Source organism: Cucurbita pepo, chromosome 1 (genome assembly GCF_057944985.1).
Source record: "Cucurbita pepo subsp. pepo isolate OVF chromosome 1, ASM5794498v1, whole genome shotgun sequence".
Taxonomy (NCBI): Eukaryota; Viridiplantae; Streptophyta; class Magnoliopsida; order Cucurbitales; family Cucurbitaceae; genus Cucurbita; species Cucurbita pepo.
Window position 1 is genome coordinate 5,906,583 of NC_141798.1, and position 24,774 is coordinate 5,931,356.

The window sequence follows — 24,774 nt, forward strand, 5'->3', positions numbered from 1 at the left end:
TTACCAAGTATTTTAACCATCTAAATTATTATAAAAATTGAACGGTTATATTTATAAAAATTTAAGAATGGGGAGTGATTTTTCGATAGAATTATTATAATTATTTTTTTAGATAGTGTGAAGTATTTTAAATTATCTCAAAACAAAGTTATTTAATATATTACTCTCAAAATTATTCTAATTAATTCGCTCTAAACTGATTTTATATTTATGAAATTAAAATTATGCATACAATTTTCCACATGTAACACGATTCATAAAGTCATCTCGGTTGAAATTAGAGTGGACCCTAAATTGACACATTTTTCCCATTAATAAGTTTGACCCAAACCAGAAGAAAATTGGTGAACTGCCGTCCAAACGAGAACGTTGAAGGCATTCTGGTCTTCACTATGCCTTCGATGCCATATTATAATCAAACCGTTGGCGTTGAAAATCATGTATCTAATTAACTTTAGTTTCTAATAATTTAGTTTGAAGTTTTCAAAGTCTCTGCTAAAATAATAATTACTGTAATTAATTTAGGTTAAACTACATATTTAATCGGAATATATATATATATATATATATATATATATATATATATATATATATATATATATATATATATATATATATTTTTATTTATCTAATAATAGTTCAGTAAAATTTAAATAGTATTTAATAAGTAATTTTATATTTTGTATATTAGATTTTATAACTTAGGTAATTTATTCGACACAAAATGAAAAAAATAAAAGACACAAATAGATAATTTATATATTTATTAGTCAGTTAGTAAAGTTTAAAAATTAAAAATTTATAAATTTATTTAGCACGTTTTATAGTTCATAGATCTACTAGGCACAAACTAAGTTTAAAGATTTATTAAACGCAAATTGAAAGTTTGTAGACTTATTATACGCTTTACAAGTATATGATTTATGTGACACAAATCTAAATATTTGTGAACTAAATGACTAATTTTTATACGCTTTAAAGTTAATAATTTTATATTCCACTGCATAATGGTTGGACCAACTAAATGATGATCATCATTTCATAGGATTTCAATAATTTGATAATATATTTTATACGTCGAATTTTTTAATGTCTCTATCTCATATTTGTGACATTATATTCTTAAAATTTGATTGCAACTTCAAAAGTATTCTTTAAAAGGACAGGTTAAGACAAAGAAAAACAACGATATTGTTCGGGAGAGTTAACAGTTGAAAAATGCATATCTAAAAATGTCAATTTATTCCATGGAATCGAAAGTCCCTATTTACATTAGAACGTGTACATTTAAAAGATTCTATCTCTGTAGGTTAAACGAGAAAGAGTACAAAGATTAAATTAGGCATTTAAATTCCTCGTCTCGACCCACTTTTTATTTTTTTATATTACATATGTAATATTAAAATTTATAGAGGAGGTGCAATATTTACTTTAAATAAAAATTACATTATAATTACCTATTTAAACATTTTGAAAAATTATTCTATTTAGATATAATTTATTTTTAAAAAACAACCGAAAATAATTTTCCACATAAAATCAAAATTTCTCGTGGGACATCTCTAAGCAAATTGAATTATTTTGTCAATTAAAAATAAAAATAAATAAATAAAAAAGTGGTCTCCCTCGTATGAACCAAAAGGAAAAAAACGCGCTATTTCATAATTCTGACACTGACAACCTTTCATAGCTGTTTATTCTCGAAAAGAGGATAATAACGGTAATAATATCGTTCACGGTAAATTCCCTTAATATTTTTGTAATTTTTTAAAGTTAATTTTATAATTTATTTTAAATAGTTATTTCGTTAAAAATAAAAATTAATCTATAAAATATTAGCACAGGCTAATCTTGCTCTAATCTTAATGAAATATTTATATAGAAGAAGCGAAGAGATTAGAATTAATAATTTTTTTTAAAAGATCTCTTTAATTATTTTGCGGGAAAAAATATTCGTCCGTATCCTTTCCATTGTTCCCACCAGCACGAAGCTTCTCCGCCATTTTCATACCAAACAATGGCCGTTCTACCAACTGTGGGCCTATGGGTCCCTCCGCTTCGAGTCATCGATCGCCGTAGCTGTTCTGAGCCCTTCCTTCAAACGACTTTGACCCCGCTCTTGCTTATCCAATCTGCTCATCCTTTCCATTTCCCTTGTGGCTTTTTCAGTCGCATTCCTGGAATTTGTCAAACACAACGTGATAGGTTGTTTATTGTTTCGCTTTTTGGTTCTTTGAAATTGAAGCGAACCGATTTCATCTGCCTTTATCGTTCTGGCTTGCATGATTGCTTGGATTGACTTGAGTGTCCTTGATTGTAATTAAGAGTGAGATTCTCCTGGCTGTTTCTTAGTACTTGCGTTAATGGCGGATGGTATCTGATTCTTTTGCTTGTTCACTTGTTTTGGCTTCTGAGTTCTTTTGATCTTGGTAATTGGATTCGTTTTGTTTGGAGTTTCGTGTTCCAAGCTATTTTTTCCAGTTCATCTGTCTCTTGGAATCTCAAATTTGCTTCCATTTCTGAATGTTCTTGATCGACTTGAGTTTTGTTGCATGCTGATTGATTCTTCTAGGTTGTTTCTTACTCTTGCTTTAATGGCGGACAATGAAGGCTTCCTTCTGCGGTGATTGATTCTTTCTTCATTGGGCCCTTGTTTTTCTTGGAATCGCCTTCTGGATTCTTGGATTTTTTGTTTTTTTTTTCAATCTATTTTCTGTTTTGATCATCTTCATTGTAAATCTCGCTTCATCTCTGAAAGATTGCCGCCATGAGAGCTTCAAATGATCATTTTCTCATCTGGATCCTTTGTGGTCTGTGCTTATCATCATCTCTTTCATCAGGGTTCACTCCCGATGATAATTTTCTGATCGATTGTGGATCATCCTCCAATAGTACAGTGGGAGATCGTCTATTTATATCTGATGATCTTTCATCTAATATTCTTTCCAACCCAAATGGGAAATCTCTTTCCACTACAAGCAACGTATCTAGTTCATCTCCATTGTTCTTATTCTCATCTCTCCTTCGAACTGCAAAAATATTTGAAACAACTTCCAAATACAACTTCAAAATAAAGAAGCAGGGCAGGCACTGGATCCGCCTCTACTTTTACCCTTTTGTTTCTGGAAACATGGACTTGAGTTTGGCTAGATTCTCAGTTTCTGCTCAAAATATCACCCTTCTCAAAGAATTTCAGATGGACAGTGGCTCGGTAATCAAGGAATATTCTCTGAATGTTACTTCCAGTAATCTTGTTCTTACATTCACTCCCATGGTGAATTCATTTGCCTTCATCAATGCCTTGGAAGTTGTTTCTGTCCCTAATGAACTGATTCCCTCGAGTGTTCCCACCGTTGAGAAGCTTGTAAGAAGTTTGGGGAACAGGGCTTTGGAGACTGTTGCTAGAGTGAATATGGGCAATGAAACTGTGTATCCGAATGATGATACTCTCTCACGCCTTTGGGTTGCGGATGGGCCATTCTTGATGCATAATGATCAGGTCATCGTTGGAAAGTTTGTGTCAAATCTCACAAAAGTGAATATGACAAGTGACTCTGAAATTATGGCCCCCCGTTCTGTATATGGAACAGCAACTCAATTAGGAGCTGATGCGGATGCGAATGCTAATGTGAATGTATCGTGGTCATTTGACGTCGATCCTGGCTATGAATATCTGATTCGTTATCATTTCTGTGATATTATAGATCTTTCTCTCGGATCGCTGTCCTTCAATGTTTATGTTAACTCATGGAAGGTTAAAGATCATCTTGATATTGGTAAGCTCACTTCAGGCATCCTAGGTGCACCCTATGTCCTGGACACCATAGCCAGTCCAATTGACAGATCTAAGTTCAAAATCAGCGTTGGCCCTAGCAACTTTCATGAGTACTCAGCTGCCATTCTTAATGGGCTCGAGATCATGAAAATAAGCAATTCTCGGGGGAGCCTTGACGAACCCTCATTTGATTTAGACTCGAAGAAAGTTTCCAATGTGAAAGTTGGTCTTATAGCAGGCTTGGTTGCTGGACTGCTTATTGCTGCTGTTTTGGCCACTCTTGTCATTGTGTTGTGCAGAAGAAGAAGGCGATTGGTGCTTGTTCGCCACTCGAAGGAAGAGGACAATTATGGTGTGAATGGAAGAGAAAGCAAGTATATCATTGGATCTGTTGGCTTTTCGAGCTCGAAAATTGGTTATCGATATCCTCTTGCAGCTGTTCTGGAAGCTACAGATCATTTTAGTGAAAGTTTAGCCATTGGCCTTGGAGGGTTTGGGAAAGTTTACAAGGGAATGTTAAGGGACAACACAGAAGTGGCAGTGAAAAGAGGGACTTCGAAATCTCAGCAGGGTCTTGCAGAGTTTCGAACCGAAATCGAGATGCTATCCCAATTTCGCCACCGTCATTTGGTATCTCTGATCGGGTACTGCGATGAGCAAGATGAGATGATTATAATTTATGAGTACATGGAAAAAGGGACCCTCAAAGACCATTTGTATGGATCAGAACTTCCAAGTTTGAGCTGGAAACAAAGGCTTGAGGTCTGCATTGGCTCAGCTAGAGGACTTCACTACCTTCACACTGGCTCCACAAAGGCAATCATCCACAGAGATGTCAAAACTGCAAACATTCTTCTAGATCAAAACTACATGGCCAAAGTTGCAGACTTCGGACTCTCGAAGATCGGCCCGGAATTCGACAAGACTCATGTCAGTACAGCGGTGAAAGGAAGCTTTGGCTATCTCGATCCCGAGTACTTAACGACGCAGCAACTAACCGAAAAATCAGATGTGTACTCTTTTGGCGTGGTAATGTTTGAAATCCTTTGCGGTAGGCCTGTCATTGATCCATCTCTTCCAAGGGAAAAGGTGAATTTAATTGAATGGGTGATGAGGAAGGGGAGAGATCAGCTGGAGGCGATCGTTGATGCTCGTATTGTCGAGAAAGTCGAGCCAGAATCTCTAAGAAAATACGTAGAGACAGCAGAGAAATGCTTGGCAGAATGCGGGATGGATCGTCCAACCATGGGAAACATTCTGTGGAATCTGGAGTGTGCACTCCAACTCCAAGGGAATGAAAGATCTCTTCATTTAAAGGAATCATCCTCACAAGCTGATCTTTCCAACAGTTGGGAGGCGAGTGTATCGACGACTCAATTCAGCACGGGAAGTGCTGTCGATATCGCCGGTGTTTCGATGAGTAAGGTATTTGCTCAAATGGTGAGGGAAGATATGAGATAGGCTACACTCATCATTAGAGAAGAACACACGAATGAATCATCAGTAGATTTTGTATAAAAGTGAAGGAATTCAATTCTGTTATGTGTATTGTATTATGGTGCATCTCACATTGTTTAAGGTGATGGAATTGATTTATATATATTTCTTATAAATAGTGAAAATATTGGTACCGTTGGAATATAATCGTAGCGGAACTTAAATGGTATGGCGGTGTTCGAGTTTTCATTTCATTTGGGGTCACCAAAGTGTCATTTTATCTTTATGTTTTAGTTTTAATATAATATTCGAATAAATTTATACTATCGTCTTATAATTATAAAATGTTAAGGGTAATATTGGAATTTCAATCTATTAAACAATTAAAATTTTAGAGATTAATTTAACTGCGAGACAATTTTATAGACAACTTAATAATTTGAGAGAGTTTTTGCTTGAGTGGAGTGGCGGCGGATAGAATATCTCAATGTCACGGTTCAAAATTCAGCCGGCCGGTTCATAAGAACCGAGAAAACCCCATCATAAACGTGAGCCGCAATTGCTCTGCCAATCCGGCCCGGACGAACTCTCTCACTCATCTGGAGTAGATAGAGCGAAGCCCTAGACAGAGAGAAAGAAGAAAGGGGGAAGGACGTTCAGGTTCAGAGCCTGTGGACGCCTGGAAATGGATAGGGTTTCCGAGAAGGAGAAATCGAGCAAGCGTTCTCGGGAAGAACGCGTTCGAGACCACAAGCATCGAAGTCGAGACGCCGAGGAAAAGCATTTCTCTAAGGATGAAAAGCATCGTGAATCCGATCACCACCATCGCCGGCGGCACCATCGATCGGACCGTGATTCGAAGCGCGAGCGTTCCCATGAGCCGCGCGATCACAAACATCGGCGGGAAAGGTCTTATGATCATAGGGAGGATAGAGAAAGAAGTAGAGACAGGGATTCGTCTAAGAGAGAGCGGTCAAATGAACCGAGAGGGGTGAGAGAGGGAAGTGAAGGGCGGGGCAAGCTGCGCGAGGTGAGGCACGAGCAATCAGACAATGATCATGAACAGGAAGGGTCGTTCGAGCCAACCCAGAATTCTGTACGCTCAAACAAGAGGAAGGAGAGGGGAGGAAGTGAGGATAGGTTTGATGGCGGTGAGAAGAAGGCTAGGGCTTCGGAAGATGGAAAGGATCTTAGACGGATTGAAGATGGGAATGAAGTGAATGGAGCTGAGACGGATGCGAAAAAGGAGCGGAGGAGATTGGCTGACGATGAGAAAGATGGCGAAGCGAACTTGAGTGGTAGGGGAAGGAGGGAGAGGAAGCGGTTTGAGGATAGGGTAGAGGAAGAGGATAATGGTGGAAATGCCGAGGATGGGAAAGTTCAGTTTGGAGGCACCATTGATGATAAAGGGTCACTGGGGAATGTAAGTTCCATGCATATACTCCATTTTAATCGTAATGAATTACACTAGTATAATATCTTCATAAAACATTGCCACTGATTGTAAAACCATTTAACTGCTCATAAGCGTTCACGTACCGATCAGGTTCTGTCATCTATGCTTGCCACTGTGTTTTACTTTACATTTCATTTGGTAATTCAATTAGTTCCATTGTTTTCAAATCATCAGTGGTGGGGAAAGTGTCTCTTGTTTCTGAAAAATGGAACAAAGTACATTTGAGGAGACTTTCCAGAGTTCCTTCGTATCTCCTGAACACTTCAAGGTTCTTTCCTCGCTGACTTCACTCTTCTCTGTTACTTTATGTTGTTTCTCCCCTTAGGCTTGCTGAGGTCGCTACATGGGCTTGAGCCCTCACTAACATTCCTTCTAACTAATTTCCCCCGCTCAACATCCCTTTCTTTTCCTCCTTTTAGAGCTTTGCGTGTAAATTTATCTGAAGAAAGATGCATCAGATCCAAAGAGTAATTAAATCCTTGTTTTCCGGAACTTGCAGGAAATTAATTATAATGTGGTTGTGTGACCTCTTGGCTTTCTTTATGAGAGGGGGATTTTGTGTGGGAAAACTCGTCTCTCTCTAAACATAGTGAAGCCTGAGAATTTTTGTCGGCAGGATGTGTATTATTCATAGGGCTATGAAATGTATAGTCGTGAACAAGTTTGATGTGTATTATTCATAGGGCTATGAAATGTATAGTCGTGAACAAGTTATGTTTCTTTGTATAAGAACCCATTTCATTGATAGTATGAAATTCCCAATTATGCTCACAATAGTCTTATTCTAATTAGGTGCTGTTGATAGATGGATATAAGCTCAGGGATTTTATTTGATTAAGCTATGCAAGTTAAAGTTGTACCATAATGAATTTTCTAAGTTTAAGCTTTGAGGGGATGTATTCTGTTTCGAAGAAGAAATATTTATATTCAAGTATGGGTTTTTATTCATTCATGGGTATATCAAGCATCCTGACAATCTTCTAGTCATTAATTTTGAAGTGGAAGTGAGACTGAGGTTACTAGATGTTTCTTGGATATCAGAGCAGACATATTTTGTACCTTTGTTAATTGTATGGTTTATAACGTACGCACAGGTTCCTTATAGTGATTCTTACCTTGTTTACATTTGTTTTGGTATTATGTATATATCGATTAGTTCTATAATATTGAGATTCTTTCATGATTATGATGCCTTTAGGCAGTGGCTAGTAGTGAACTCAAGGAGCTAACGTCATAATCTTGCAGGGAGCTATGGTAGAACCCATCAATATGTCATCAGCAAGTGTGCCCCAGAATTTTTTACACCATAGTCATCCCCTTCCTATCAAGGTATCTTCAATTTCTACCACAAATGAAAATAAGGGAGTTAGTATTACCAGATCTCATGAGGTTCATGGAAAATCTAGTACAGATGGGACATCTTCAACTGCTGGGAAAAGTGGAAATCTCTCTCTCGATGCTTTAGCTAAAGCTAAGAAAGCCTTACAGATGCAGAAAGAATTGGCCGAGAAGTTGAAGAAAATTCCTCTGGTAAGTTAGGAAACAGAGATACTTTGATCCAGCCTAGCTATCTTCCCCATACTCTAATGTTGGTTTTACTTATATATGGATGCATGTATGGGGTATTTCGTCTGTGTATCAAGTGTTTCTATTTGATCCTTTAGATGAAGAAGGTTGGGGGGTCAAGTTCTGCAAGCAGCTCAGTTGTGAAATCGGAGGAGAAAGCTAAACCTGGTGTATTGGGGCAATCGGCAACTACAAATAATGCTACAACCCTTTCAATCGGGGTAGCATCAAGTTTGTCAACATTACCTACTGCTGCCAGTGCACTTGATGGTGGTATTAATGTTCTGGCTGGCCTTACCTCTATACCCCATTTTGAAGCTGTCAAACGTGCACAGGAGCTCGCTGCTAGGATGGGATTTCGACAGGATCCAGAGTTTGCTCCTCTCATAAATTTGTTTCCAGGGAACACAGCAACGGACGTTGCTGTTCCACAGAAGCTAGTCAAGGCCCCTGTTCTTTGTCTTGATGCACTTGGCAGGGAAATTGACGAACAAGGAAATGTTGTCAATATAACCAAACCCAGCAACCTTAGTACTCTTAAGGTTTGGAATGAACTTATAAAACTTTTAGAGTTTTTTATTTTTATTAACGATGAAATTTGAATGGATTGACCTTGTATATATTTTTTAAATTCGCAGGTTAACATCAACAAGCAAAAAAAGGATGCATTTCAGATTCTTAAACCTGAACTTGATGTGGATCCAGATTCAAACCCTCATTTTGATGAGAGGATGGGTATAAATAAAACGAAATTGCTGAGGCCGAAGAGAATGAGTTTCCAGTTTGTTGAGGAAGGGAAATGGTCTAAGGAGGCTGAAACCATAAAATTGAGGGTACTTATAGTTTCTTTCACATTTGTTTTTTGGCGTAAGAATGCTTGCATACTTCATATTGAAAAATCTCTTATTTTTTCATTATAGAGTAAATTTGGAGAGGCACAAGCTAAAGAACGAAAAGAGAAGCAAGCACAATTGGCCAAGGCAAAGGCTGCACCTGATATAAATCCGAATTTGATCGAAGTATCAGAGAGAGTTATGGTGAAGGAAAAAACGAAAGAACCAATTCCTGAAATTGAGTGGTGGTAAGCTGTTATTTTCTATTCTGGTATTTCCTGAACTTTTATGTTCTGTTTTTTATATATAAAAAAATTGTAAGCTAGGAGTTCAAACTGCTTACATCCATTTTTGCCGTTCTCCTGTTGTGTAGTCATTTTATTTTTAGCATTGTGTTAATTTCTAGCTATATTGGGGCATCTTCTGAGATTCAATTTTAATATGCTATTATTTTATAAAAATATTTAGGGATGTCCCCCTTTTGCATTCCGGCACATATGAGGATGTGGGAGATGGTGTTGTGGCCAATGAAAAATTAAGGAAGGATAAGATTACTATATATGTGGAGCATCCTCGTCCTATTGAACCTCCTGCTGAGCCAGCTCCCCCACCTCCTCAACCCCTAAAGCTAACAAAGAAGGAGCAGAAAAAACTTCGTACACAGCGTCGTCTAGCAAAGGAGAAAGATAGACAGGAAATGATTAGACAAGGCCTGATAGAACCACCTAAACCAAAAGTTAAAATGAGCAATTTGATGAAAGTTCTTGGCTCAGAAGCAACCCAAGATCCTACTAAACTCGAGAAGGAGATTCGTGCTGCAGCTGCTGAGAGGGAACAAGCTCACATAGATAGAAATGTTGCACGAAAACTTACCCCTGCAGAGGGCCGCGAGAAGAAAGAACGCAAACTTTTTGATGATTCAAGTTCACTTGAGACAATTGTGTCTGTTTACAAAATCAATGATTTATCACACCCACAGGCCCGGTTTAAAGTCGATGTTAATGCTAGAGAGAACCGTTTGTCTGGATGTGCTGTGATATGTGATGGCATCAGTGTACTGTTCGTTGAAGGGGGAAGCAAGTCCATCAAAAGGTATGGGAAGCTTATGCTCAGGCGTATAAATTGGGCCGATTCTGTGAAAGAGGAGGACGAGGAGGAGGAACATGAAGACAAGCCTGTCAACAAATGTTCATTGGTATGGCAAGGAAGTGTTGCCAAGTCTAGCTTCAATAGATTTTCTATCCACGAGTGCATGACCGAGGCAGCTGCTCGGAAGATTTTTGCTGATGCTGGCGTCGGTCATTATTGGGACCTTGCCGTTAACTTCTCTGATGATCAAATATAATCAAACTTCTGCACTGGTAGTTGATGCGATGTGATTCAGTCAGGGTCTTGTATGGTAGAGATACAGGAAATGCGGAACTGTTCAAAGCAAACATATCATCACAGTATTGCTAGTCTTGCCTGCTGTTTCTATTGATAGGTGAGAAGATTTCATTATGTTCCAACTCACCTATCCGAAGGGTTCCTGGAAATTTTGCTGATATCTTGAACAAGAACCGACCTCTGTATGAAAGAAATGAATCTTGTAGTTGTTGATGATCAGTCGGTAGCAAAGCACAACTTGGAAATCTTATCAGCCCAAGATGATCTCAAGAAAATGGTATTATGCCCCAATTCGTCTATAGTAGTCCTCATTTCTTGTACGCTTATAGAAAATCTAGAGTTGTGACTCTTTTCTCCACCCTTCATAACTGAGGAATGCTTGATAATCCATTCCATTTGGTAGATAGATGAGGGGAGGTGGCTTTAAGTAATTAATTCTCCACTCAAAACGAAAAGTTTTTTTAGTCTTTTAACTACCATTGCCATGTGGTTATTTTAAACTGTCTCTGGTAGATTCGCTTCTTCCTTTTATCGTCTTGTTTCTTTTTAATTGTAGGTTCATAGGAGATTTGAATCATTGGCGGAAAAGTCATGGCCGATAAAATTTCATCATGATTAAGGGTGAGTGAGTTTCATATATCTTGGTATTTTCAACCATCAAATACTTATCATATATTTTTTTTAGTACATAGTATGGTATAAGAATTTGAACTCCCGACCTTATGGAAGAAGGGAAAAATTATATGTGGATTACTGAAGGCTCACGTCTATCAAATATTTTATTCATTTTACTTTTGTAGTAAAATTTAATTTGATAATCTTTATAACCTTAGGAAGTGTTGCGGACTCTTTCCAGATTATACTGCTTTCAAACATGATATTTAAGAGAGAAAAATGTGTTCCTCCTGGGCTCCATAAAACTGTTATTTTTTATTATATAAAAATGAATATTCAAATGTATCCATAGAAATTACTGTTCGCCAAATAAATAAATAAATAAATAGAAATTTGCGTACTTTTATTTATTTATTTATATTTTGAGAACATATTTATTGTTTTAATTTGATAATTATGCCTGGTTCGGCCATTAGCCCACCGTGTGTGTAAGGCAATTGTCAAATAAGTCAGATAGAAAAAGACAAAATTAAAATCAAAACAATTAATTGTGAACTTAAATCAATTATATGTTAACTATAATTTTTATTTATTTTTTAAAACAGGTAATTACATTAAAACTGTTTTTTAATAACTTAAAAAGTTTCAAAACAAAAACAAAAACAAAAACAAAAAACAGACAGGACAAAATCAATTTTCGAAGGAGAAAAAATTAATAGCAAAATTCAAATCACATACGATTCTCATACATACATTAAAATACAATTTACTTTTATTTCTATCAATCTTTGCTACTGCTAGTAATACCAATAAATAATGAACAGTTACGATGATTCCTGAACAGAATGCTATTCCTCTCTCCCATTTAAGGCATATATTGATAGTTTCACTCAAATCTTAACACTGTACCTGTCCATCCTTCTATACTGTTACAAACTGGAGATGGGAATACTGTAATCTTCCTCCGAAAGTTCGGTCGATATGAAGCATCCTTTGTTTTTTACATCAGCTTGTTGAGGACAGTAAAAGTGTCCAGTTTGCTAGGAACAACAGGATGCACCTACTTTATTTTCTTTTGTTTTATGAGGATGCTCGTGTAAAAAAGTCGTTCACAGCAAGATTTGCATCTCCATGAGCCACCGCATCTTCAGGCTCTGGCATATAGAGAGTTGTAGATGAAGCCTGCAAACGAAAATCGAGTCATCACATTCAAACACGAGACAATATCAAAGTTTATGTTATAAACCACTTCTAGAGTTCAAAATATGCAACAAGTTTTACATATTATACATGACTCGTGCATTCGATTCTTTTTGGAAATGAGGCGTCCTACTATGATATGTCAGCCTAAGTAACACTACGATGTACTTTAAGCCAAAATTTTAATAATACGTGCACATGGTCCAAAAAAGATAAAGATGAATCACTATTTACGTACTTGTTACACTTTTAATCCATATTGTTCTTTTTTACGACCCTTTCTAGTTGATAGCATAGGGGATTCGAGATAGAAGGAAATGCTCTCTGGCATCCAGGTTTTCTTTTTCCTTCTGCTGTTTTGTGAAGTATTCGACTTGAGAGGAACATAATTTTTTTTTTTTTTAATATCTGTGTGTGCCTAGCCATCTTGCCTTTACTATTCTTCCAAGACAACTGGTTAACCCTTTTATTTATAGTTACCCAGCTAACTTATAGGCTATTATACCCTACATACGTGGTCAGCAAGACTTGACCTCGCTCTTTACCAACCAGGAAACTTAAGGAGTGGTACAATCTTGGGGATTTTTGGACTAAAGCAAAACTACACGCTTTTTTCCAGTAGAATTTTGTAAATACCTTCCAGGATTTTGTTTTTTTTTCTAAACCGAGTATCTCTTCTAGTGCGCTTTTCTTGTTAGTGGGCCCTTGGTTATTCATTATATAAAAAATAAAAATAAACAATCCATCCACGTCCATTATTATAAAGGCGAGAATCAACTTACTTTTGCATCAAGCTGCATCTCTCCATTATTATCTGTTATGAGGCAAGCTCCATGCCCTTTCAACCATTCCGTACATTCTTCCAATCCATCCACGTCCTTGTCCCTAACTTCATCTCCAGATGAAGTAGAAAAGCCTAAGACCTGAGCAATGTAAGGAACAGGTAGAGAAGGGCGATATGAACGAGACATGCAATTTAGAGCTTTGTAACGCATCTTTTCTGAGTAGAGATCTGCAAAGAGGCAAAAGAGAAATGATTGGTTTGTCCTTTAAAACAACTGGCATTTACCAGCATAATATTTCTCAATTAAGTAACTTTAATGGATAAGGGACCCACCCATCAGACATGCATTTAAGTTGGGAGCTGCTTTGTACAGTCTGAAGAACTTGACATAATTCCCAGAGGTGACAGCAGCACGAACTGCGAGAGCATGGCTAACAGCTACATCTTTTTTTGCTTGATCTGACAACCTTTCCTCAGGACAAGGAAATTCAACAAAAAAATCAGCAAGTGGATACAACTAAGATTCGACAAAAAAAATCAACTTTGTTCATAAAAATATGGAGCAAGTGGAATACAACTAAGATTCTATAAGTTAAACCAACAAAAGCTTAACCAGGAATCCATATTCAGAGCAACAACCGTTACTCGATGCCACAGATTTGTCACATGCTAGCTAAATTTTGTAAGAAAGCAACACCGGCGGGGGACATAAATGCTCTCAATTACTCAAGAAACTTCAATTTAACATGGGCTTTTAAAGAGCATGTTGACTTCAGATACACCTAGATTCACGAGAAACTTGTTTTAAAGGATAGTTCAACGATGTAACAGCTAGTATGAGTTAAGATTTGAAAACTGTGTTTTAGCCCACATCCTTGGTTAGAAGGGGTAACCAAATTGAATAACCTTTCCATGTTCACATAGTATTTGAATATTTCAATTGAGGGAACTTAAATCCAAAGAAACCACAAACAGTAAATATTCAAATTTTACAAGACGGTGACTAATCTTTCATAATGCTGGGCGCACCAATTAACAAAATAAAGAAATGTAGAAAAACAGGGAATGATGCTCCACTGACCTTGACATCAATGATAATAGATCTCTTTTGTTGTTAGAGTGCAAGATCGCACAGAGTAAGTTATAAGCAGCAAATTCCATGTAACATCCCTCAATTCCCTCGGCATACAGAGTCGTTAGCTGTGATTGGCACTGAAAGCACAGAAAATAGGCTTGAAAGTTGAATCTTCTTACATAGTTCCTTCTTCGAATTTATAAACCAGGAAAAGATTTCCAAAATCATTAAAGTAAAAAAACTAAACCACTAGACTTTAAAATTAAACAGTGGACCGCAGTCATCTTTTCTACAAAAAAATAAATAAAGAAGGAACAAAAGTCAAGAAGATGGTATCTGTGTACTCAAATTGAAACTCCAGCAATTATATTTCCACACAAACCTGATTATACTCCGGCAGGTCACCAACTTCTAAGGCTATTCGACCGTGAGTCTCGTATACCTGAGAAATTTCACCAAGCGTTAAAATAATTCCACATGGAAGATGGGTTTGCAAATAAACATGGAATTGCACATGATCATTGAGTATCGATAAAAAAAAAAAAAAATCCTCTATAACCAATAAAGAGAGATGACAAGTATACCTTAGCTGTTAGTTGATTGCGAATTCTCTGTACAGTCAGATCCTGACGAATGGATTTCAATTGATCACATTTATATAGATAATTCTTTTGAGACATTTGAACCATATTGAGAGATTTTTCCAGTACTTCTTCGGGTCTTACCTGTAAAGGAAAGATACAAAATGAACATAATAAAGTTCATAGAAAAAATTACCATCTGCTATTTTCACTCAATCTCAATTATGATTGTCCTGAAAAGAACAAATGCTAGATATTAATGCTTACACTGCAAGGGTCAGGAGCAGAAGTAAGACGGAGATAACGTTTCTCAATTTCCTGGCAAGTCCCTTTAATGGTAAGAGCGTCCCAGTCAATGTCTTCAACAGCTCTGCAGCCACCGTCCTCTAAATTTTTTCCAAGAACCAAGGCACTAGCCCTTCGAGTATACAAGCTTCCAATTCCAGCATTTTTAGGTTTGAAGTGATTATTTTCTCCACGATGGCCATGCCCTTTTTCAAAACGCTTGGATCGGGTTTCCCGTTTCCTTTTTTCTTCAGGCGAGTTTGCGAGTGCCATGGCCCCAGAGTAGTATGCTGTCAAACTTTGCTCCTTATCACTATCGCCAGATGCCCCATCATTATCAAGTGGACTCCCATCAAGAACTCGCTGCTTCTTTGCTGGTCCTTGGGAAATCTTGCCCACAGTTCTCTGATTCCACAGAGTGAATCTTGAATTGCTCACATCCTTTGTCTCAGAATTCCCAGATAAATTCTGCATGCGATTTCTCAAGTCAAGCAGCTTAAACAACTATTTAAGACGGCACATGATTATCAACCAAACATTCATAAATTATAGACCTTCAATATTTGGAAAATGGGGCAACAAAGATGAAACATATCTTATCCAGTGTATAGCAACAAGAGTATAACAGCAATCAAGATTGACTATTACGACATCATAAAAATAAGGAGAGAGAAACTATCTACAGAAGGGTAGGGTAATAGCCAAAGTGAAGTAAGGAAAGACCTTTACCTTTTTGTCCCTTTCGCTAACATTGGCCCAGCCACCATATTTTGTAGCAGCACCATTACTATAAGAAGGAGGTGCTTCAGCTGGTTTTTCCACAGGTAAAGGCTCCCATCTACTCTTGGATCTTCTGCTTGGGCTTCTCTTGGACTTCGACAATGAAGAAAGAGGAGTTGAACCATGTAAATTGCTGCAGAAAATTAAACCTCAGATTCTGTTTCCATATTGCAGGATATAAACGATACAAGGGAACTCAAATGCTTTCCATAATACCGAAGACAAAAATCTTTCCTATTATCAGCACTGAAATGAAATTTTAGACCACTTGTACTAGAGATTTTTATTCAAAACCACTCAACCCATATCTAACGCCTATGCAAACAAAAATATTTGGGTTTGGTAATAATTTTCTATCCATTGAGAGGAAGAATGTAACAACTCTCATGTTCTCCAAATGCATTCTTATCCATATATTTTAAAATGGATATTTTTGGCTTAAAAGCTTCCAGTTGAGAAAGAGAGAGAGAGACATTACCCCGTGGTCTACAATTTTTTACTGCTTTGGGTTATAAGAAATATAGAAGAGTGAACGGGAAGGGAAACATGATAACCAATAAACCGAAGAATTTTCATGCGAAGTGAAACTAATGCCACTTCTTATGATACAATATAATATCATATAAAAAATAAAAGTAGTTAAATTTTCATATAACAAATAGGCACCAACTTAAGCTTAGAGAGAGAGAAAGAGAGAGAGAGTACTCTGAATTAACTGCATCCGCACTAGGCAGCGGAAAAAGAGGCTCAACATCCCAGTCTTTTGTATAAAGCGTGCCATCAACAGTTGCCTTTGTGATCATCTGAAATGAAAAGAAAGAGCTAATCAGCCAAACAAAGTCTATTTGATGCACTAAAAAGCAAAGGCAATATGCACCAATATTTAGAAGCTGTACAAAGAAAAGATAGCTAACTGTGTAGTTTATATAACAAATAGTTTATAAGGAAACCACCAAAAAATGAACCTTAGATAACATAATTATTTTAAAAATTAATGGATAAAGGACGAAACTTAAAAAAAAAAAAAAAAAAGGGGTGGGATTATACAATGTCTATTTGATTGAAAAAATTGACATATACAAACAAACTAAAAGATTAAGACAATGACACGCTTGATCAAAATTGAAGCTTGAAGATAATAAATACAAACTCAAGTAGTTATACTGCTTTGTGCAATAACTTCAATCAAAGCACAATACCTCCTTCAGAACTGATTGGCAAGATGTCATCAGCTTCTCATCTTTACATCGTGCCAAAGCCCTCTCAACATAACCACGCAATGATTTAGGGAACATTCCAGGCTGCAAGTAAAAAAAAAATATATACATCTTATTATATATATATTAAAAAAAAAAAAAAAAAAAATCAAATAGATGAAAATTTCATATAACCCCCACAACTTTGAAAAGGGACACCAAGTTCCGAATTCCCTCATGTCTCCAAGACTTCTCACCTTTTTCTTTTATCGTATTCATAAGTACGAGGGAATTCATAGCTAAAACTCAAATAGGAAGCATTAGGCTTTTGTAATTTCACTGGCTTCTATATAGCACATTCAACACTAAATAAATGAAAAGCACAAAGAATGATCACTGCTGCCTTTCTGCGGCTATGGATATCAATCCTTCAGACTACTTTGAAACAATGTGAGGGATATTGAGTTATGGTTTAATATGTTGACGTTTCAGTACATTGTTATAACAAGTGGCCCATAAATACATAAAAAGTGCATTTATTTTCAGGAAAAAAAAATTAGTAAATGAGAAAAGAACCTTCAGGACAGACTCTGCAGTATCATTGGACAATTCTTTTTCATTTGGCTTCGGCAGCAAAACACTGACGTAAGCAGGTTGTACAGCAGCATCAGCTGTGGAGCTATCCTTGCTGGTTTTTAGTATGCTCAAATTGGAAGCAATCCTAGGGTTTGTTGGAATCTGCAGCTTGGTCCTTCTAGCTTCCAAAGGTGGAACAGATTGTGAATGTAACTGATAGCTCTGGGGAGCCAAATGTGCTGGATATTGTAAATTAGGCCCCTGGGGACCTGCACTTTTCTGTTGATCCTGAAAGCTATCATAAGAAGTTTTTAAATCTAGAGGCTTTTCAAAGTGAGGTTGAGTAGCATTAGTAAGGTGCACTTGAGAATTTGGAGTCCCATGCTTCCAGTAACCATCATGATTACCACTACTTACAGCACCAGGCTGGAAAAAAGGGCAAAAGAATAGTGGTTCAACTGACCAAATAATCGTTGCAAATTTTATAAATAACCACAAAGTTTAAGCATTGTCAGCAATAAATTGCAATTATTTAAGGATGTCACGAAAGTAATCAACATTATGCAAAGAACTATTAAGGGCAGAATTTTGAGCTTGCAAAAAACATAAAACAGCAAAAAATCGACAATTAGAGGAATAAGATGAACCATGGGCCATGTCAGTTCTAACTTTTTTATCAAAGAATCAAAAGTCAATATTTAAATGCGAGGGTTTACGGGAGACAAAATGAATATGAGTTCAAACAACTGAAGAGAGGTACAAAATTACGGAAAAAGGGAGCAGAAAAATAAAACAGATAATCATGGTTAAACTAAAAGAATTAAGTGCAGACAGAATTACCCATTTGGCTATCCTATCACATCTCTACAGAAGCATGAAATATACATTCAAGATAGAACAAATAAATTTCATATCAATTATACCACAAGTACATAAAAGAAAATTTTAAAAATATACATGCCCTTATACAAGAAGTTATTCCAATCATATACATGGTAAAAACGAAATTCAAACCTGAGCAGAAACCAGTTCAGATGAACCAGATTCTGGCCGCCATGAGGGGGTATATGAAGGTGGAGGTTGGCTGTTTGGTGCAGGATAATTAGTTGAACCATGAACCTGATAGCCTGCAGTAGCAGTACCCGGCGCGGACAGTTTTTCAGTCCCAGGGGCACAGCTAACTTCTGTTTGACTGTAGTAATCGGCCCACTGCTTGTAGTGTTGTTGATACTGTAGAGAATTTGCATTTGTAGAACTCGAACTGTAAGCTTCACTAGAATCAGTTGTATACTGAGAATACTGATTAGGAACATAATTTCCATAATTGCCACCATTCCATGAGGAGGTAGTCTGATTGCTATAGCTGCTAGTTGGGTAACCTCCAGCTGTCTGATAATCACCAGGATTGTAGTAAGTGGTTGAATAACTTGTAGACCCAGCATAAAACCCTGTATTTTGATATGAGGAAAGGGGCTGATAAGGAGCACCTGTGTTTTGATATGCTCCTACAGGCTGTGAATAAGAATGGTTGGGTTGCTGCTGATAGTTGTTATAGTAACCTTGGTAACCGGCATTTGCATAACCATAAGGATCAGAAGAATTGGAATATGGTGCATAGGCATTGTAATCTTGTGGCGCATTTGATGTCACAAAACTTGATGAACTACAAGCAACAGAAGACACGTTTAGACCATCTTGTACATTTCTTGCAGGTGGGAGCACTTGTTGATTATATTGGAAAGTGGAATTTGGGAGCAACCCATTCTCATTGGAACTGCCATCCACCTTGTGATTAGCCCATGCTATGGCTTCTGGAGCGGATGTCAAAGGCAGATATGTTGATGTCGTCGCTGATTGATTTCCGTCACCAATGTGTTGATTCTGAAAAACAATATATATGGAAATATATTAGGTCAGCATTGCCATCATACATACAACTCCACTGAACTTGTATGCAATGAAAATCTAAATGGCCAGGCAGTAACAGAAATATTGATTTCATGTCTCTGATTACAAAAGCCAGAAATAAATAAACATAACACGCATACACACATGAAATAAAATAATAGTCATCTATGAGCACAAGCTAAAATCGCCACTTGCTTTAACGAAAGTTTTTAATGCAACATGAGTACTCAAAATAATCATTCTAAGGCCCCCTTAATTTTCCTGTGATTGTACCTATGTTAGGGTACCAGAATATAACTAAATCCATGCAACTTGGCTAGTGTGTTATACTATTGCAGTCAAGATTGGGAAAATGCAATCCACAGTCTTCCACCAAAATCATGCCAAAAAAATGAAAGAAGGAACAAAATACTCGGTCTTCTTTATCCCCCTTATCTTAAAAATGCGTGTACAAAAAACTCAAATATTTCTTCGCAAGAAGCAAAGCAAACATATAAAGTAATTAGGTTCAAGATCAACAAATCTCAAGGTAGAAATAACACAGTACAGAGATAGATAACTAGAAGAATAGGTCACGTTTCCACTACTCGTATGGGCACATCCACAGACTTTATTAAGTACCAAAACAGAAAGCGGTTCCGACTTATGAATGAGCCAAACACGTTTTGTTTCGAGTTTCATATACAGTTTAATTCCAAGTAAACCACGAAAATCAATATAAAATAGCACACAATGTATAACATTTATAAGCTATGGAATGAAATAGATATATTACCTCGAGCGAACTAGGTTGCGCAGGAACTAAGGTTTCAGTATTGCCGCCTTGATTCATCGTCAAATTAGCATCCCGGAACGAAGCAAAAGCTTATAAGCAAGGATTAAGGTTTTTAATTTAGTCTAACCAATTCTCTCTACGCCAAAGATGCAAAACCCTAACGGACTCTCAAAAACAATTACCAAAATCAAGTCCCCAATCTATCCTGAAGCGTCACAACAATGAACAATCGAACACTAAACGCACTAACTTTCTCACACCGGAATCAGCCGATCGGAAGTCGATTGAAGAAACCCGGGAACAAAAATTCGAGGAGATCAGAACGAAAAAAAAAAAAAAAGAAAAAAACTAAAACAGCACAATAACAAAACAAACTATTTCCAAATTGCAAAACGATTAGAAAGTATGAGAATCTCGAAGAATTCCAAATGCAATCAGTCCAAAGCACACATAAAAGGGATGGATTCGAACTGAAGTTTTATCGGAGAGGGAAAGAGATTCAGAAACGCGTCGGAAACCGAGGGAAATCTTTGGAAGTGGAGGGGGATGATTATTTTTAGTTTGGTATTCTTTTGCCCTTTTCCGTTTTTCTCTTGCAAAATTTTTCTTTCCCGTCTTAAAACGCATTGACTATTTTATTTATACGAACAGTTGCATCAGTCAAATTGCATTTTCGCTTTTTATTTTTTATTTTGTGTATTAAATTATACAAAATCGCCCCTAGGTTTTCATTATGTCCTAAATTTGGAAATGTTTTTATTAAAATTAAAAAAAAACCACCTTTCAATTTGTTTTTTTTTAATTAAATATAATTATATAAAAAATTGATACACTTTTTACCATTTATTTTATCTTAAAATATATCTTATTTATTTACTTATTATATGGATGTAAAATAAATTATAAATATGTCTATAAATATTTTGTATTTTAATATTTCTTAAATTGACTTAAAAATAATTATATATTTTTTAGTTCAACGATATACCTTATATTTCTCACCGTTTTATTTAAATAAAAGTCATTTATTTCCTTATATTTGTTAGTGTGACATATTAAGTTGCTAAATAAATAAGTAAAAAAGTACCAAATCTAGACCCATTTGGATTTTAATTTTTAATTTTTGAAAATTAAATTTATTAAACATAAAATCCATGTCAAATTTTTAAACCTAAAAAATACAAGAATACCAAATAGTTATCTATTGGGCTTAAAAGTAGCCCAATCAACCTGTTTTAGGCGGCGCAGCCCACAAGAATTGAGCCCACAACAAGAATTGAGCCCAAAGAACTGAGCCCACTATTTTAGGCCGGCTTCAAAGAATTGAGCCCACAACAATTATTATATGTAAAATTGGGCCTACGGCTGTTCCAGAAAAAGAAATCACTATAAAAATATCTGGAGCGGCTTACGGAAATCATTTTTTTTTATGCTAAAGACGGGAAATTTAGGGTTTCGTATTCTTTCCAGGTGCGCCTCCTTCGAATTTTCTAGGTTTGCTCTCCTCGAATCATTCGAGTCAAAATTCATGGCATTTTTCTATTGATTTTTTTTTTTTTTTTTTTTTTTTTTTTAGCGCAATTAAGGTTTTATATACTCTCTATTTAGATTAAACAAATAGTTACTGGTTTGTTTATACTGTCACTGATTGTGGTGGTACTGCGATTGTCAATTGTAGATAAAATGCCAAGGTACGACGATCGTTACGGTGGTACTCGGCTCTACGTTGGGCGCCTGTCTTCACGGACGAGGTCCCGTGATCTGGATGACTTGTTCAGTCGTTATGGAAGGTATGCAGAATCTAGCCGGATGTACCGTACCGTTCAGCCTTGGTCGAATTTGTGTGCTAACATTAATTTGTTGAATTCGATAAGTGTGTGTGTTTAGCTATGCTGTATTTTACAGATGTAGATTCTAGCCGGATATTGTGTTCATCCTTGGTTGAATTTGGAAGTGTATGTGTGTTTAGCTATGCTGTATTTTACAGATGTAGATTCTAGCCGGATATACTGTTCATCCTTGGTTGAATTTGTGTGCTAACATTAATTTGTTGAATTCAAAAAGTGTATGTGTGTTTAGTTATGCCTCGTATACTTCTATTGTCCCGGTTATGCTATTGCCAACATCATTATCAGAGTAAATTATTAATTGACACTTCTCTCGAGACCTCTTGAGGCATTTACCAAGCCCTTTTTTTGGGTGCACGACTGTAAATGACTATTTTGATATATCCGTGAAAGTGTGGATTGTTGATGGGTCTGTGTGGTTTAACTTGAGTGATCTTGTTGAAGGTTTTTTGGCTTATGCCAAACCTGGAGGTCTATGGTGAGAGGGTTCCCTTGGTGGATTTGGCGAGTCTTTCTATTATGTTATTGCCTGTTTTTATGGAAATGCCAAGAATGTCAGAATGGTGTTTAGTTCATCTATGAGGGGCGAGGTGTCAACCCTTCGATACTTGTATCAAATGATGGCCTTACCTGTTTCTGGAACCAATTTGCGCAGAGTACGCGATGTGGATATGAAGCGAGACTATGCATTTGTTGTATGTATTTCCCTCCCTCTCTTTCCAACGTTATTATTCAGGCTATACTTTCAAGGAAAGTTGCTATTGCTGTCTTACTTTTTCTCTACTGTATGGTGCTATTGCTGTCTTGCTATTGCTGTCAATTTTTGCAAGCGTAATATTTTTTCTTGGTCTATTTGCTCAAAACATCTGATAACAGGAGTTTAGTGATCCCCGAGATGCTGACGATGCAAGATATAGTTTAAATGGGAGGGATGTTCAAGGAAGTAGAATCATTGTGGAAATAGCTAAAGGGGTATGTACCATAATATTTCCAGACAAAACCTTTCATAAACTGTGTAGTTTCTTTCAGACGGTTGTCTTTTGGTGGTTTCTGTTCTTGTATGTGCTAATATAATATTATTTTGGAACGTGGAACTTGGAAGACAATCTTCATACAATTTCAGTCTTTTCGTAGTCACATTTGTTCATTTTTTTCTAAGGCTATTATGTGTTCTTTTCCTGGCTTGCTCTGGTGAGTTTATTTTGCTTATATTTTTTAATGTCATTAAATTTTCCAATTTTGATATAGGTACCCCGTGGTCCTGGTGGATCTCGTGAATATCTTGGTAGAGGCCCTCCTGGAACTGGGCGATGTTTTAACTGTGGGATTGATGGCCACTGGGCTAGAGATTGCAAGGCTGGAGACTGGAAAAATAAGTGCTATCGCTGTGGTGAACGGGGTCACATAGAAAAGAATTGCCAGAACAGTCCTAAGAAATTGAAGTATGTCATCTTTTGAAATTGTCTTCCTTCACTAATTTTTTTTTCTACTGTTTATCATTCTGAGAAAAAACTGTATGGTACAGACGTGGAAGTTACTCACGTTCACCCAGTCCTCGCCGTGGTAGAAGCCGCAGTCGTAGTTACAGCAGAGGTCGTAGCTACAGGTTTGTTTCAATTGAACCTTTTTCATTTATCCTGTTATTGAAGTTTTCATGTTTCTTCACATTGCCTCACATCATGAGTTTGTTGATTCAGTTTTGAACTTTTGGACTTCATTAACTAACTTCCTGAGAATTTGTTTATTGTGTCTACAGTCGTTCTAGATCACCCGTAAAAAGAGAGAGAAGCCTTGAACGATCAGATAAAAGATCAAGGAGTCCGAGAGGCAGGTCAAGCCCAAAGAGGCATAGTTTGTCACCTCCTCCTTCGAAAGCTATGAAACGTAGCCCCACACCTGATGAGAGGAGTCCAGAAGAAGCAAGACACAGTCTGTCCCCTGGAAAGCGAGACAGTCCAAGAGGAGGTAGGAGCAGCAGGAGTCCGAGAGGTAGGAGCAGCAGGAGTCCGAGAGGTAGGAGCAGCAGGAGTCCAAGAGGTAGAAGCAGCAGAAGTCCAAGAGGTAGGAGCAGCAGAAGTCCAAGAGGTAGGAGCAGCAGAAGTCCAAGAGGTAGGAGCATCAGTCCAAGAGGTAGAAGCAGGAGTCCAGTAGATGGGAGCAGGAGTCCAATGGATAGGAGCAGGAGCCCAATGGATGAAGGCGAGGACTTCAATGGTGGTGGAAGTAGGAATTATCGGAGGGAAGAAAATGGCTACAGTCACAGCCCCAGTCCATTGCCCAGAGAAGAAGCGAGTCCTGTAAACGATGAAGATAATAATGGTTCTCCAAGGGGGGGCAGCGAGTCTGCTTAATAAACAGTTCATTATTCTGCGTTTGCGTTGGAATATGATATAAATGACTTGTGCCTAAGAGAGACTTCTAAAATAGAATTGTACTGTGATTTGAATCCCATCTCAAATGTTCATTGGCACCACATTTTTTGCCTATTTGTCTTCCGTCTTAGTTGCGATAAATGTTCATCCTCTAAAAGTACTTTTTTTATTATCATTAAAAGCCACTTTCTCGATCAAGCTTCAACTCTTGTGAGTTGGCTTGGGTACTTTGAAATTACCATCTCAATGGTCATTGCAATTCGTAGCATCATTTGCATTATTATTTCTAGTGTTAGTCTGCAACAGAACAAAGGACTAAACATTATT

The 24,774-nt window shown here is 37.0% G+C and overlaps 4 protein-coding genes across 9 annotated transcripts; 3 read left to right on the forward strand and 1 right to left on the reverse strand.

The window, feature by feature from the left end:
• The first annotated feature begins 1,964 nt into the window (after window positions 1-1,964).
• On the forward strand, window positions 1,965-5,441 carry LOC111806545 (Protein kinase superfamily protein). The gene has a single exon (XM_023691912.2). It carries the CDS (start codon window positions 2,768-2,770, stop codon window positions 5,234-5,236), a length of 2,469 nt encoding a protein of 822 aa, XP_023547680.1. The 5' UTR covers window positions 1,965-2,767; the 3' UTR covers window positions 5,237-5,441.
• A 328-nt stretch (window positions 5,442-5,769) lies between these two features.
• Window positions 5,770-11,244, forward strand: LOC111798612 (Pre-mRNA-splicing factor 3). Of its 2 annotated transcripts, XR_002815728.2 has the most exons (7): window positions 5,770-6,635; window positions 7,914-8,198; window positions 8,333-8,776; window positions 8,873-9,067; window positions 9,155-9,315; window positions 9,536-10,730; window positions 11,010-11,244. XR_002815728.2 is itself a non-coding variant. In XM_023681862.2 (6 exons), exons 1-6 carry the CDS (start codon window positions 5,898-5,900, stop codon window positions 10,410-10,412), a joined length of 2,700 nt encoding a protein of 899 aa, XP_023537630.2. In that variant the 5' UTR covers window positions 5,770-5,897; the 3' UTR covers window positions 10,413-10,953. The 2 variants fall into 2 exon arrangements, 1 of the variants encoding a protein (XP_023537630.2); XM_023681862.2 differs by lacking the exon at window positions 11,010-11,244 and having other exon boundaries at window positions 9,536-10,953.
• A 574-nt stretch (window positions 11,245-11,818) lies between these two features.
• SAC3A (SAC3/GANP/Nin1/mts3/eIF-3 p25 family) lies at window positions 11,819-20,839 on the reverse strand. Of its 2 annotated transcripts, XM_087126783.1 has the most exons (14): window positions 20,229-20,839; window positions 19,305-19,426; window positions 18,560-19,208; window positions 17,546-17,971; window positions 16,973-17,074; window positions 16,479-16,576; window positions 15,723-15,906; window positions 14,976-15,461; window positions 14,712-14,852; window positions 14,510-14,569; window positions 14,134-14,264; window positions 13,386-13,519; window positions 13,051-13,280; window positions 11,819-12,250 (listed from the first exon to the last, which is right to left on the reverse strand). In XM_087126783.1, exons 1-14 carry the CDS (start codon window positions 20,283-20,285, stop codon window positions 12,149-12,151), a joined length of 2,922 nt encoding a protein of 973 aa, XP_086982909.1. In that variant the 5' UTR covers window positions 20,286-20,839; the 3' UTR covers window positions 11,819-12,148. The 2 variants fall into 2 exon arrangements, with proteins under 2 accessions (XP_086982909.1, XP_086982908.1); XM_087126782.1 differs by having other exon boundaries at window positions 18,560-19,426.
• Window positions 20,840-21,615: 776 nt separating this feature from the next.
• On the forward strand, window positions 21,616-24,561 carry LOC111800490 (uncharacterized). 4 transcript variants are annotated; one of them, XM_023684217.2, is made up of 7 exons: window positions 21,616-21,722; window positions 21,907-22,018; window positions 22,731-22,770; window positions 22,952-23,047; window positions 23,324-23,517; window positions 23,601-23,681; window positions 23,832-24,561. In XM_023684217.2, exons 2-7 carry the CDS (start codon window positions 21,912-21,914, stop codon window positions 24,424-24,426), a joined length of 1,113 nt encoding a protein of 370 aa, XP_023539985.2. In that variant the 5' UTR covers window positions 21,616-21,722; window positions 21,907-21,911; the 3' UTR covers window positions 24,427-24,561. The 4 variants fall into 4 exon arrangements, with proteins under 4 accessions (XP_023539985.2, XP_086981519.1, XP_023540002.2 ...); XM_087125393.1 differs by having other exon boundaries at window positions 21,625-21,698; XM_023684234.2 differs by having other exon boundaries at window positions 21,680-21,698; window positions 22,520-22,770.
• Window positions 24,562-24,774: the final 213 nt, after the last annotated feature.

What these genes read in the sequence shown, in the direction of transcription:
- LOC111806545 (XM_023691912.2), top strand. Translation starts at nt 2,768, where the DNA reads ATGAGAGCTTCAAATGATCATTTTCTCATCTGGATCCTTTGTGGTCTG.
- LOC111798612 (XM_023681862.2), top strand. Translation starts at nt 5,898, where the DNA reads ATGGATAGGGTTTCCGAGAAGGAGAAATCGAGCAAGCGTTCTCGGGAA. An exon ending in AGTTGAAGAAAATTCCTCTG is followed by an intron (nt 8,199 to 8,332) that starts GTAAGTTAGGAA and finishes TTGATCCTTTAG; the next exon opens with ATGAAGAAGGTTGGGGGGTC. An exon ending in ATTCCTGAAATTGAGTGGTG is followed by an intron (nt 9,316 to 9,535) that starts GTAAGCTGTTAT and finishes AAAAATATTTAG; the next exon opens with GGATGTCCCCCTTTTGCATT.
- SAC3A (XM_087126782.1), bottom strand. Translation starts at nt 20,285, where the DNA reads ATGAATCAAGGCGGCAATACTGAAACCTTAGTTCCTGCGCAACCTAGT. An exon ending in CTGCAGAGTCTGTCCTGAAG is followed by an intron (nt 17,075 to 17,545) that starts GTTCTTTTCTCA and finishes TTTTACTTGCAG; the next exon opens with CCTGGAATGTTCCCTAAATC. An exon ending in AGATGCAGCTTGATGCAAAA is followed by an intron (nt 12,251 to 13,050) that starts GTAAGTTGATTC and finishes TTTCGTTTGCAG; the next exon opens with GCTTCATCTACAACTCTCTA.
- LOC111800490 (XM_023684217.2), top strand. Translation starts at nt 21,912, where the DNA reads ATGCCAAGGTACGACGATCGTTACGGTGGTACTCGGCTCTACGTTGGG. An exon ending in TTGTTCAGTCGTTATGGAAG is followed by an intron (nt 22,019 to 22,730) that starts GTATGCAGAATC and finishes CAATTTGCGCAG; the next exon opens with AGTACGCGATGTGGATATGA. An exon ending in TTGTGGAAATAGCTAAAGGG is followed by an intron (nt 23,048 to 23,323) that starts GTATGTACCATA and finishes ATTTTGATATAG; the next exon opens with GTACCCCGTGGTCCTGGTGG.